This window comes from Trichosurus vulpecula, chromosome 5 (genome assembly GCF_011100635.1).
Source record: "Trichosurus vulpecula isolate mTriVul1 chromosome 5, mTriVul1.pri, whole genome shotgun sequence".
Lineage (NCBI taxonomy): Eukaryota > Metazoa > Chordata > Mammalia > Diprotodontia > Phalangeridae > Trichosurus > Trichosurus vulpecula.
Window position 1 is genome coordinate 269,998,578 of NC_050577.1, and position 13,952 is coordinate 270,012,529.

Below are 13,952 nucleotides of genomic sequence, written 5' to 3' on the forward strand. Positions count from 1 at the left end.
CTATGGATGAAGAGAGGCAGAAGTAGTAAAAAGAAGATACTCAACACCGACAGAAGGACCAGTAGCAAAACTCAGATTTCCTTGGGCCACAGTAAGATGCATTATGGACATAATGAAAAAATTGAAGGAGGGAATTAAATTAGCAAAAAATTCATGAGATGAAATAAAGAAGGATTTTACCACAACTAAGAAATCTTGAGACATGGTGATAAGGAAACTCAGCAGTTTGGAAATAGAGTGTCAACAAGACAATGGACCCAATGCAGGGGGAGGGGGCAGGGACAAGGGAAATATAACTATTTTACTCATAGCCCTGAATGGAAAAAGCAGAAAAGAAAACAGGAAAAAAAATCAATCATGCAAAAAGATTTGTGGTTCATTGGATAAAAGCACTGGTCAGCAAGGCCTACATTCAAATCTAACCTCAGATACTTACTAGTTTTGTGACTGTGTGTTGTGGTAATTAAGGTGGGACTTTTCTTACTGTTTTATCTTTTAGAATGCTAAACTAATCAAATGCCTTTGATTAAGTCTTGCTAGGTATGAAGCCCCAGGCCCATACCCTTTTGCTAACTAGATGTGAAGGCCCAGGCCCACACCCTTTTGCTGATTATGTGTGAAGCCTTCAGCCCTAAGAAAGGTATATACGGAGGTAAGCATTTTGCTTTGGGGCTCTTACTCACTGGAAGAGTGTCCTGTGATTTGACCAGATGAGACTCTGGGTAGCCGTTCTTAAGAGCCCCCCGACTTTGAAAACCCAGATGTTGGTGCTTCTCTGGTAACTACGCACTGTGATTTGGTCACACAGAAATGTTGATCTGTTTATATTGTCTTTGTTGGTAATTTCTGACTATATTTGCTCTGAAGTTCAGGGTGCTGGCTTTTCCCCCTGAACTAAGTGAATGGTATATGTATGTTTGATTAAAATGAGATTGTTAACCCCTTAAAGTTGCTTTCCTTAGAAAAGCAGATCAAAGGACCTGTGCTAGCAGCCTTCCTGTGTGCTGATGTTGTTGGTCTTACACAGTCAAAGTAGCTGCTAGCTACATTGTTGTTACACTGTGGGCAAATCATTTAACCTCTCTGTCTCAGTTTCCTCATTTTAAAAAGGGGAATAACAGTAACATCTCCCTCCCAGGGTTGTTATAAGGATCAAATGAATTATTACTTGTAAGTCACTCGGCAAACTTTAAAGTGTTATATAAATATTAGTTATAATTCTAATCAAGAGTAATTAATCTGAAGAATATAGCAAAGAGAGAAAATTTGAGAATAGCTTCCCAAAAATGGGCAGGGTGGGGTGGGGAATATGACTACTATATTCCAGAAAATCCAACAGGAAAATTTCCCAAAAATATGGAAAAAGAGGGCTAGATTACAAATTGACAAAATTCATGGGACATCAACAAGAGAAAATCCAAAATTCAACTTGTCCAGATATACCATTGTCAAGCTTTAAGAATACTATAGCAAAAGGTGGCCAAGCAGAAAAGCATCATATTTTTCTATCCTATTTATCCCTCTATTCACAGAATCAAAACTCTCAGGCTAGCACTGCGGTTCAAGAATCAATTTGTCAATAACCCCATTTCCAGGTAGTGCAAGGTCTCCTGTGGGAGGTTCTACAAGGCTCTATCATGATTAGGAAGATTGAGATTTCACCGACTCCAAGTAAGTTCAATAGGATCAGATCAATTACAGAATTGTGGAGTCTATGGAACCAGGTACCAGGGAGATAATAAGTAAGTGGTATCTATTAAGCCAGACGACAGGAAGACTAATGACATATTCATCAAGAAATCAAGTGTTCAAACACACAGAAGCTTTGCAATTGGCCCATTCTAGCCACCAAATCACTTTATTTTAACATTCATTCTCTCCCTCTCTCTCTCTCTGTCTCTCTCTGTCTCTCTACATATATATATGTATATATATGCGTGTGTGTATGTATGTATATGTATACGTATATGTATATATGCATATATAAAATTTTATCCTTTCATAGTATAGCATGAAAGTAATATATAACTTATTATTATTTTATATTATTATATAATGACTTGGAACCCCTCATGTAGAAATTACCATCCATCACCTGACCGCCTTCCCTTCTAAATCCATTGTTTTGTCCTTTTAACACCAACTCTATATCTATCTCTATTCTTTACGAGAAGACTCCATAGTCAGATGCTACCAGGCATACAGAGAAGGGAATGAAACTAATGCCCCTCCCCAAATGTGACAATATAATTTAATGGTTCAAAAAAGTCCTTCAGAGGAGTTGCCTCAGGAATTGCACGTCCAAAGCAACTTTTGTCTGTTTCAGAAAATCAAATTTATCCTTCAAGTACAGCAATTTGCCACTAATAAGGACATTCAAGGAATGCGTCACAGGTTGTTTGTGTTCTGAGCCAAGACGATGTGGCTGGAGTAAAGTGTGCAAAACAACAAAGGGACAACTTTGAAGGTAAAAACGTACATCTGTGTGGATGAGTTGAAGTATGTTGGTTAAATCAGTCACATTACATTAGGACTTTAGCTCCCACACCATCAGGCACATATGTGATCAAGAAATATTTGTTGAATGATGAATGAACATGCATAGCTCCTAATAATACATGTGTGTGTATAACTTTGTCATCTCTTCCTTGAACAAATTACTTAGATTTTCTATAAAGTGTATTATCCCCACCTCCCTTAGCAGTTCCCCAACAATGGAGACCATTCTCTTTCTTGTACAATGGCAAGGTCACTGGAATGAGTTTGTGTCCTAGCTCTAATGCTTACTAGCTGTGTGACCCCAGTTGAATCACTATATCTCTCTGAACTTCATCTCTTTCATCTATAAAATAATATTCTTACTGCCTTCCCTCATAGCGCTTTTGTAAGGAAAGAAATCTAAATGTATTATATAAATATAAGTGTGATACCCTCACACACAGGGAGGCTTGGGACAGTTACTTAAAGAACAGCTCTGTGCCTCTCCCTCTGTGGAAGGAGCTGTGATTCTTGATTGCCTTAGAGAAGACTTGTGAGCCTATAACACTGGCAGGGAGAGAGGGAAAGGGGGGGGAGGGGAGAAGGAGAGAGGGGAGAGAAAGAGAAATGGAGATGGAAGGGGGGGGGGAGGGGGAGAGAGAGAGAAAGAGAGAGAGAGAGAGAGAGAGAGAGAGAGAGAGAGAGAGAGAGAGAGAGAGAGAGTGTATGTGTTTGTGAGAGACAGGGCAAGAGAAAACATTTGAATGGCTATTGGGAAGGCATGTGGGGAAAGCTGGCCCCACCTGTACCCCTAGAGACTGTTAGGAGTGGACTTCCCTGATGAGAGTATTCTTTCCTTGGATTATCTGAGATTTTATCTCACTCTTGAGTTGAAAAGCCTACTTACCCTTGTATATTTTATCATTTTCTCTCATCTGTAGATCTCCCCCAGTTTCTCAATTACGGAGTTTTGGGTTTTGGTTTTTTGTTTGGTATTGTTTTTTTATAAATTCGTTTGCTTGATATCTGTTATCTTTGGTGTAACAAGTGTTTGGTGGGAGGGAGCTAAGCTGTCTAAGAACCAGCTAACTATTACCCCCCCCACACCCCCAATGGAGGAGTGGGAATAATTTCTAACTGAAAGTAGCTTTTATCACGAACCTCTAAAAGGGCATTGTACCCTTAGACTGTAAATATCTCATGTGTAGAGATATATTCTAGCCCAATACCCCTCTTGGAGATAGGAAAGTGGAGGAGTGAGTGCCCAACCACAGCCCTCCTCCTACTCCACCCGAGGTGAAAACTGCAGTCTCCCTTGGAGACATGGAGTGGGTCATTCCAGATCCTATCTATCTAAATATATTCCCACAATGTGGGCTGTCCTGGGTCCCTGTAGCCTGGTACCATCTGTCACAGTGGGCCCATCAGGACTCTGTTACCTGGTCTTCCACTGAAACATTGCCCCATGTTGCCTGACCTATATGTGTTACACGAGTGCACATCATTAATATGCATTTGATGCCTATAGCCAGGATTCAACTCCATTACTCCTTCCTCTGCATCTCTTTCTAATGCCCAGCAAAGGGCTCAGCTCCTAGTAAGCATTCAAACACCATGAATCTGTGCATGTGCACACACAAATACACACATGACTCTTCAGAGACTGTGCCCACATTATCAAAGCAACCACAAAGCTAAGGGAGCAGCAAACTTCACCCAAGAAGCATGGAGAAGACCACAGGTCAGCAGCAAAGCAGGTTCCCTATTTTTAAAAACCTCCACAATTCCTGTTCAGCCGCCCATGACCAGTGCAGCATGAATCAGTCAAGAGTGGCAGGGAGGGAGGAAGAGAAAAAGGAGGAAGAAATCAAGAAAGAGGGAAGAGCAGCCCTGAGCACAAAGACAAGGAGACAAAAATATTGCAAAAGGGAGGACCCTGAGAATGAGGAGACGGGGCAGCATCAGTGTGCAAATGGCCGGAGAGACAAGGAGAAATGAATGACAGATAAAAGGAGAAAGGAGCCCTCGCTGGGGGGGGTCTGGAACCCTGGGATCCATTAGTAACTTGCTTTTGATGTTGAGTAAGCCAAATAACTCTGAACCTCAGTTTCCACATCTGTAAAATAAAAGCGCTCACCTAGACGACTTTTATGGTGTTCGAAATCTATGATTCTAAGAACCTGGGCTACAAGGTCCAATCTGGGGGCCAAGACTTACTATAAACTTACTATAAAATCCTGCCATAAACAATAGCTCTATTCAAGGAAAAAAATGGAAAGACATGCAGCATTTAAGGGAAAGGTAGATGCTCAGTTGATGGGGGAGGGTGGGCAGGGGCAAGGGAAAGGGCCTGGCTCACACACTCACCTGCTCACTCAGATTTCGCTGCTCAGCACAGATATCCAGGACACAGTTGCTCGTTTGCTTAGCCAGATCTTCCAGGAAGGAATTGCAGTAGTGAAGGGCATGGTTCTTCAGGTGGGGATACTGAAGAAAGATATTGGTTATCACCAAGAAAGCCTCTCTCATCCCACAATGCTTACATGGACCCAGGCTCCCAAAGTACCACAACATCCACTTTTGAGCTTAATTGGAGCCATTTTCTTCTTTATACAGAAAGGGAAACAGAGGCACAGGGAAAAAAGATGCCTCCAAACATATATATATGCATACATACATACATATATGCATATACATATATTACTAGAATAAGTCACTTTAGGACCTAAGTGTCCAGATGTGAAGTCACTTACTTGGACCCTTCTTGACTTCAGGAAAGCAGCTTTCTATGTCAGGGATTTGAGGCAAGGGGTTATAGACTCACCAGATAACTGATAAGGTAACAAAGGCCCAAAGGAGTTAAATGACTTGCCCAAAGTCACATACAGGGGTGTTCCTAAAGTCTGGACACATAGGCAACTGACGGCAATGTGGAGTTATTGCATCAAGTTCACATGAATCTTGCAAAGCGCATCAATCTTTGCATCACAAATGAGAGAAATCATATTAGAGATGTTATTTGTTAATATTCCAATTAAATAAAATTTTCATTTCTTGAAAATAAGCATTTTTGCCTATGTCTTGACTTTAGGAACACCCTGTAGATTGTAAGTGGTAGAGCTTGCATAATAAGAGGCCCAAAGACCCACCTCCTCTGGACACATCTCATGGGTGCAATTGGCAAAATGGGCACAGATCAGGGGGAAGGCAATGGCATAGCGCAGCATGGTAGGCTCCTCCAGGGTTGAAGCAAACATCTTCTCAAAGGTACGGAGATGAAAGCTGGAAAGGAAAGAAAGGGAACTTATCCTTGGCATTACCTTACCCTCAACCTGGGAGAGAGAACCCAGGAATACTGACCCTCTGTATTTGTGGTATACTATAAAGACACTTGCCAAAAAAGACTATTTTATGGAGAATTCACATAGGGTCAGTCACATGGTAGTCAAAAAAAAGCAATACAAGGACACTATCAAGGTCTCTTAAGAACTTTGGAATTGATTGTGTGACATGGGAGACACTGGCATAGGACCACTCAGCATGGCGTGCCCACATCAAAGAATGTGCTGTGCTCTATGAACAAAGCAGAATTGAAGTAGCTCAAAAGAAACGTGAGCTGGGCAAATTTAGAGAATCCACCCCAAATGTTCACACGGATTACTTGTGCCTGACCTGTGGTAGAACATTCCAAGCTCATACTGGTCTGATCAACCACAGTCAGACATACTGTAACTTGACTCTAGCATAGTGATGTTATTTTGGTCCTCTTAGAGAAGGATGGACAACAACCAGTACCATGAAGATGGCTGGATTTAGGGCCAAGAACCCTGGGTTTGAAACCTTGCTCTGCTTACTAGCTATACGAACCTGGTCAAGTCCCTTCCTTGTTATTTGCCTCAGTTTCCTTATCTACATAAGGCCTAGATTACCTGCCTCACCGGACTACTGCATAGATCAAATGAGCTAAAGAATGTCAAATCACCTCCCACACTATACAGCACTATATATACACAATAACACAACACAATGTACCCTCTAATACACTTCAGTTTTTATTATTGTGTATAACAGTTAACTGTATTCCTATCTTCCCTCTTACCAAACTGTAAGTTCCTAGAGGGCAGTGATTATGTCCTGTTGAAATCTTTTATTTCTCCACACTTCTTAGCACAGCATTCTAGAGACAATTATCCCAACCACTAGTGATTTGTTGTTTTTAGAGTATTAATTTGCTCCCCCTTCCACAACTTTCTCCTTCCTGCATCTGAACTCTTGCGGAAACCATTCTCCCGACTTGAAAAGCCCTCACATTTGTGAATTCACATCCCTCTCACCTTTCCAAAACCTCATTGGGCATTCCTACCCTTTAGAGAACCTTCCCTGATGAATTTCAGGAACCTTTGATCTCAGGTAGATTCAGAGGTCTGCTTCCTCACTTGCTATCCCCTCCACACTGATATATTTATTATACCCTTGATCTTTCACACACCTGCAGTTACCTGCAGATCACCAGGGAATGCTCCTCAGTCTTTTCTCCTCCCACCATGATGTAAATTTCTCCCAGGCAGACATCTTTTCAGTCCTCCACAGACTTCATTGTTGTGCAGTACTTTCTACATAACAGGGAGGGCTTAACACAGTACCTGGCACACTTTAAAAATGCTGAGCGGATGCTGCCCGTGTCTCAGAAAGGCTTAGCCCAATTCCCCATCTTCGAGACATCCTACTCTCCAACCCTCTCAGTCATTCCCATTGATTTCTTTCGAATTGTCTGAAAGGCATTTTTTTAAGTGAGAATACCCAAAGTGGAAAGAACCTGGAAGGGGTTCAGAAGATGGTGAGGAAAAGGATTTTAAAAGGAAGAGAGAATAGAAGGACGAATTATCCCAGAAAAACTTTCCCTGATTTCCCTGTACCCTCCCTCAATGACCTCATCCTCAGGAACAAACTTCCCCCTAAAATTCTATAAAATCCCTTGTTTTATGGTCTCTGATATGTTTATATTGTGCTATTGTGTAAAAGAGTTATCTGTGTCTTACTTCCTACTAATCCGTAAGGTCCCTTTGGACAGATTGTGCCTCATCTAAATTTTGTGTTTCTTCCAGCATCTACCACCATGATCTACATACAGTGGGTGCTTAAAAAATGTTTGATGAGCAAATGTATGAATGGATTCAAGTGCCCAAAGAACTGTTCTACAGTGAGTGGTGACCAACAGCCCCACATTTCCACTGAAAAAAGAACAAGTAGCAGAAATTTAGACTAACAGAGATACTGATGGATTCTGAAATGGATGAGCAAGAAGTTTAATCCACCTTGGTTCTAAGAGATCCTACAAAAAAAAAGTGTTGTCTTTTGTGAACCTTGGAGGGAGAGTATGTGTTAGATTGAATAACTCATTTTTTTTTTTTTGGTGATGAGAACACTGAATTTCCTTGTTTTTCCTTTGTTTGGAGAGGTAATTAGATAATCAATGGTTATATAAGGATGTGGGTAGAACAATCAAAAACCCACCGTGCAATGAGGAGGCTTCTTGATCCAAGAAAGGGAACAAGAATAATGGTTCGACAAGGCCTAATGATAATAATAGCTATTATCATACCTGGGTTTAAATCCCACCTCAAATATTCACTGGTTGGGTGACCCCAATGGGTGATCACAGCATTATAATAATTGACAACTCACCTTAACTAGGACTTGATGTTTGCAAAGTACTTTGCATGCATTTTCTCATTGAGCCTCACAAAAACTCTATATAATAGTTCTTACTATTACCTCCATTTTACAAGTGAAGAAGGTAAGGCTCAGGAAAATTCATGTGACTTACCTATGGTCACAGAGCAAGTAAATATTTGGGGTGGAATTTAAAACCAGATCTCTCTCAACTTCAAGTTTAAGGCTCCTTTTCCTACATCATACTGAGCACCCAAAAAAGAAAAGAAAAAATATTCCTATCTTGCTGGGACCAGTATAGCCCTACCAACAGAACAGAGGAAAGGACCTGAGGGCTGGACTTAACATTCTGGCCCTGAGCATACCAAAAGATGGAGAGATCAGAGGTCTCCACCAGTATCTCCTCCACCGAGTCCAACATTCGAGAATGGAAGACTATGAGATTCATCACCTTGGCCAAGTCAGGATTCTCATACAGGTGCAGGGGGGCCTTGCTCACACTGGTATATGCCTGTCATGGAAAGAGAGAAGAGAGAAAATAGTAGGCATGGCCCTCCAGACAATCGAGGCTAGGTGCAGCCAGTCTAGACAGTAGTTCTAGCCTATGCCCTTTTCTCTTCTTCCTCTGTGCCTCATTGGCTCCCATAGGTTTAACTAACATCTGCTCACTGATGACTCACACATGACATACATATAGAACTTAAGCTAGTAAAGCTTAAAACTGTACTAAGATTTTGAGGACACTATGTATATAAATATAAATACATATACACACATTGCAGAATATATATGGTATGTACACACATATCTAGATATATATACCTACACATACACACATGTACATGTATATATACCTATGTATACGTATGCATGTATATATACACATACATATACACTATATATAAACACATGCACATATATACACATGCATACATATACACATATGCATACATATATAAACATATACACTATACATGCACATAAATGCACATAGACACATATGCATACCTATTGTATTTGTCCTTCATTCTCAGAGAGGACCATGACATCAGGGAAATGATGACATGACTTGCAGTTGACTTGGATTTGAGTGAAGGAGGGCTGTGCAAGGTCACCAGCCTCACTTCCTCCTCCAGAGCCATCTGGGTCCAGTGACCTGATATTCACTAGGATGACTGGAGATGGCCCAGGATGCAATGGGAGACCCTTGCCTATTTAGGCTAAGGCCTTTCCAGGTTCTCTCTTAGAGTGAGGTAATGCCCATTCTATGAATAGGCCTCTTTAAGAAGTAAGTCAAGGGATGCTTCCTTTAATTAGAAAAAAAAAATCCAGCAGGAGGGCCCAAAACCTAGTTCACTCAGAAGCTCATGACTAGGTCCCTGTCCAAGCTCCACTTAATGGCTGCATGCATACATACACATATACACTATATATACACATACACACATATATGCATATGCATACATACATACATACACATATATAATATACATACATATGTACACATACGCACATATATGATGCATACATACATACATACATATGTATATATATATATATATATATACAATATACATGCACATATACATATATAAAATGTATCCAGCCCCAGTCTCTACCACGTATTGGTCCCACATCACCAGTTGCCTGGTGGACCTGTCAAACTGAATGTATGAGAGACACCTCAAATTCAGTGTATCCAAAACCGAACTCTTTATCTTCTCCCCCCACCCCAACTCTCCATTCTTCCAAACGTCCCTTTCTCTATTGAAGGTACCACCAGCCTCCCAGTCTCCCAGGCTCATCTTCAGCATTATCCTGGTCTGCTTCCTCTCCTTTACCCCACATATGCAATCACTTGCCAGATCTTGTCTCTCCCTCCACCATCTCTCTTGTCTCTAACTCCTTCCCTCCGCTCACATGGCTACCACCTTAGTTGAGGCCATCATTGCCTCTTGCCTACATAATTTCAGCAGCATCCTAATTGATCTCCCTGCTTCTCCTCACTCTAATCCATCCTACACACAGCTGCCAAAACAATTTTCTTTAAGCACAGATCTGACCATGTGACTCCCCCACTCAATCAACTCCAGTGGCTTCCTGTTGCCTCTAGGATAAAAACATAAACTCCTTTGTTTAGCTTTTAGAGCCCTCCAGAACCTGGCCTCAATCTATCTTCCCAACCTTATTGGACATTACTCCCCCTCTCACATTCTGCAAAAGGCCAAACTGGCCTTCTCTCTGTTCCTTACATGCACCACTCCAACACCCATCTCCTCCACTTTGCATTGACCTCCTCACTTCTGGCTCGAACAAACAGCCCCTCCTCTCTTCCATTAAGACCCAGTTCAAGTACCACCTTCTACCTGAAGCCTTTCCTGACCCCCCCCAACTCCCAAAATATCTTGTACTTAAATATGTTTTTTAGATATATATATACACACATATATAAAACACACATATATAATGTATATATGCATATATATTTCATTTTATATTTATGCTATATATTTATATACATACTTGTCTCACCCATTAGAATGCAAGTTTCTTTGAAGTGGGGATTGTGCCTAGCACATCATAGATCGTTAGTAAATATTTACTGATCCATTCATGAAGGTTGGGGTAGTCCTGATAGCAGGGTTAGGGAGGTTGGGTGGGAGAGGCAGGGAAGAGACACTAGGGGAAGCAAATTCCCGTTACCTGTAGTCGGAACCAATCCAACCTCAGTCCAGAAAAATCGAACTTTTCTCCACTGTCAACTGTGAAGAAGGAAAGAGAAGGAAGTTTAAATAGCATCCCAGGAAGCAAGATTCCCTAGAATGCTATATGATCTGTCCCTGTCTCCCCTATCTCAATAAATACGACTAAGATCTCCAGAGGGAGATTCCACTCCTTCCCCCCTCCCCCACCTCAGTCTGCTGCCCTCACTTCCCTCTGGTCACCTTGTTTGAGGTTAAGAGAGGAGAGAGTGCTGACAAAGGAAGACATGATGATGGATTCCTCTTCCGGGCAGACTGACAGGTTCTGGAAGAAGAAGTATGGAGGAGAAGGGGGTCAGATAGGCACAGAGACCCCACTAGAGAAGTGAAGGTTCACAAAGCTCAGCTGACACTGCTCAACAGAAAGACTTTATCATGGCGGAGAGGCAGGGTTGGAGAGGGTTTGAGGAAGGGGGATAAAGGAGGAAACTACAGGACTCAAAGACAGAATCTTCCTAATGCCCTAACAGCTTCTTTCTAGACATCTGCTTCCTGTTTTGGTGCAGTCTCAGTCTTCTTTGCAGTATCCAAAGAGGAAAAAAAAATCAATGACTGTCATCTCCTTTCTGTTTTTGTGGAGTCGTTTTTTCAGTTGTGTCTGACTCCTCATGACCCTATTTGGGGTTTTCTTGGAAGAGATACTGACATTTCCTTCTCTAAGTCATTTTACAGAGGAGGAAACTGAGGCAAGCAAGGTTAAATGACTGGCCCAGGGTCATATAGCTAGTAAGTGTCTGAGGCTGGATTTAAACTCAGAAAGATGAGTCTTCCTGATTCCAGGCCCAGCACACTATCCAATATGCCACCTAGCTGCCCATCTCCTTTTCACACGTGAGGAAGATGGATGAGGCCTTTTGTCCCTCTATACTGCCTCACATGGGATGATTTAGAGCAGGGATTCCCCCGTGGTCAACAGGACATACCTGGATGGTGTCACTGAGCACAAGAGCATCGAACCTGGCAAGGTATTGAAGGTGATAGCGCTGTATGATTTTGATGTGTCTCTGGATCAGACCTCTCAACTCCTCCAGCAAGAAAAGCAGTTCTGCGATATGCCTAGAGATGGATATGGGATGGGGAAGCAAGGGGAGGAAGAGACAGAGACAGAAAGATAGAGAAACAGAGAGAGAATTCACACTTTCCAAAGACATCTGAGTCTCATCTGTAAAGTGAAGGCCTTGGATTATGGAAAGGGCATTGAATCTGGAGTCGGCGGACCTTGTTCAAGAAATCTACTGTCACTGTATCAAATGGAGCAAGTCACTTACCCTCTGTCTGGGCTTTTGTTCCATAAACCTACACTCCTGTGATCCTCGATGGTCACACATTCCCTGCCCCCTGCCCTGACAGCCAGAGCTTCAGCCAAACCAAGCAATTTGACAGGAAAAAAATTGGCCCAAGCTCGTCTTTTTCCCCATCAGGAAGTCCTTGCTCAGAAACTCACGGGTCAGCATAGTCCTCCGGCGTCTTTGTCTTGGTGACATTTTCTGCATGGCGAATCAGCCAGTTGACCTCATCCCGGATAAAGGACAGAGCCAAGAAGGCCAAAAGGGCCTGGCAAGAAGACAGAGGCAGCATAAGTTTTTCAACTACAAAGTGATTCCTGAAGCATACACACAACTCTCACCATAGCACATACAAAGACAACTTCACACAACCACACCTGATGAGAACAAGTGTTCAAAAAGTTTTAGTGCAGCTTTAAACTTTAATAACTTAAAGATCACACTCCAACTTATAATAAGTATGTTCATAGCAAGTTCAGTTCCTAAATTGGGCCTCATCACCAGGTTCTTAGAATCATAGGTTTGGAGGACCATAAAAGGCATCTAGTCCAACCCCTCTACCTTTATCCCTGACTCTCCCTGCTATTTCTACAGCTTGCCTTGGGACCCAGGAGTCCTGGTTCATCCATTAACACAGTCTCCAGCTCTTTCGCAGCAATCCTCAAAAATTGTCGGCGCTGGCAATGAAATTGGCCACTGTGGAGAAGAAAAGGAATAAGGAAAGGGACTCTTGCCTCTACCCAGGCAAAATTTGGGGGGGATAAAGGGCAAAAGGGTAGGAGAAGGAAGAGGACTAAACTAGAGATGAGGATTATAATAATCCCTTGTGTTACAAGTTGCAAAGTTCTTTTCTTTATATTATCTCATTTGAAATTAACAATTAAATGACATAATACACAGAGAAAACACCTTGTAAAATCCTAAAGCACCTTATAATGTTAGGTATTAATAATAATAATAGCCTTATGATGTAGACAGAGGAGATGTTATTTCCCCTGTTTTATAAATAAAGCAAATAAAGTTACAAAATTTGCTTACTCTACTAAATGACATTCAAACTTGAACCTAGATCTTCTGACTTTAAATCGAGTGTGCTTTCCAGGGCACTACCCTGGCTCTCAGAGAACAGGGAGGACTTGTGGGTAATGAGTGCTAGCAGCACATCTGCTGGGTTGAGGAGTGTAAGAAAAGCAATGGGGGTGGGGCAACGAGAAAGGGGAACACAGGAGAGCCGGAGACACTTCATACCCACCTGGGGATACCTCCTACCTGTTATTCACCACATACTCTTTGCTTTCCTTTATATCTGTCACTCGTTTGCCATACCTGGGTATTGACATAAGCACAACAGATTTGGGGAATCACTGGGGCCCATCTTTCTGTGTAGACCCAATGTGAATAATCCACTAGAGGATCTCACCCTCTGCCTAACCCACTGCAGCAACATTCCAGCTTGGGAGAGGGCATGTGCCGCCCTCCCAGGTCAACCCTTCCCTTCCTAGCCCCCAGCTTCAGCAGATGCTTTCTTTCTTATGTCTGGCTCTCTCACAGGGCTCTCAGCCTGGACTCCCTTACCAATACTTATGTTCCTATTGCCTGTTTCCCACCCAATCTAGATTAGTTTTCCCCTTATATAGGAAACCTGAGAAAGAGAGTCTAGGTTAGTCATGTAACAAATGTTAAAATTAGAAACTAGATAACTATAGTGAAAATTAACTGAATTCTCTTTGTTTTCTGGGTCCAGAAGCAGGAC

General features: G+C 42.0%; 1 protein-coding gene across 2 annotated transcripts in view; it reads right to left on the reverse strand.

The window, feature by feature from the left end:
• NCKAP1L (NCK associated protein 1 like) overlaps positions 1-13,952 on the reverse strand; it is a 57,031-nt gene that overhangs the window by 27,506 nt on the left and 15,573 nt on the right. For both annotated transcript variants that reach the window (XM_036761071.1, XM_036761070.1), the window contains exons 10-18: positions 13,469-13,525; positions 12,799-12,895; positions 12,358-12,467; positions 11,837-11,969; positions 11,097-11,178; positions 10,855-10,913; positions 8,517-8,662; positions 5,628-5,760; positions 4,846-4,965 (exon numbers count right to left, since the gene is read on the reverse strand). In XM_036761071.1, the coding sequence (XP_036616966.1) occupies positions 4,846-4,965; positions 5,628-5,760; positions 8,517-8,662; positions 10,855-10,913; positions 11,097-11,178; positions 11,837-11,969; positions 12,358-12,467; positions 12,799-12,895; positions 13,469-13,525 (937 nt within the window). The remainder of the gene's footprint in view (positions 1-4,845; positions 4,966-5,627; positions 5,761-8,516; positions 8,663-10,854; positions 10,914-11,096; positions 11,179-11,836; positions 11,970-12,357; positions 12,468-12,798; positions 12,896-13,468; positions 13,526-13,952) is intronic.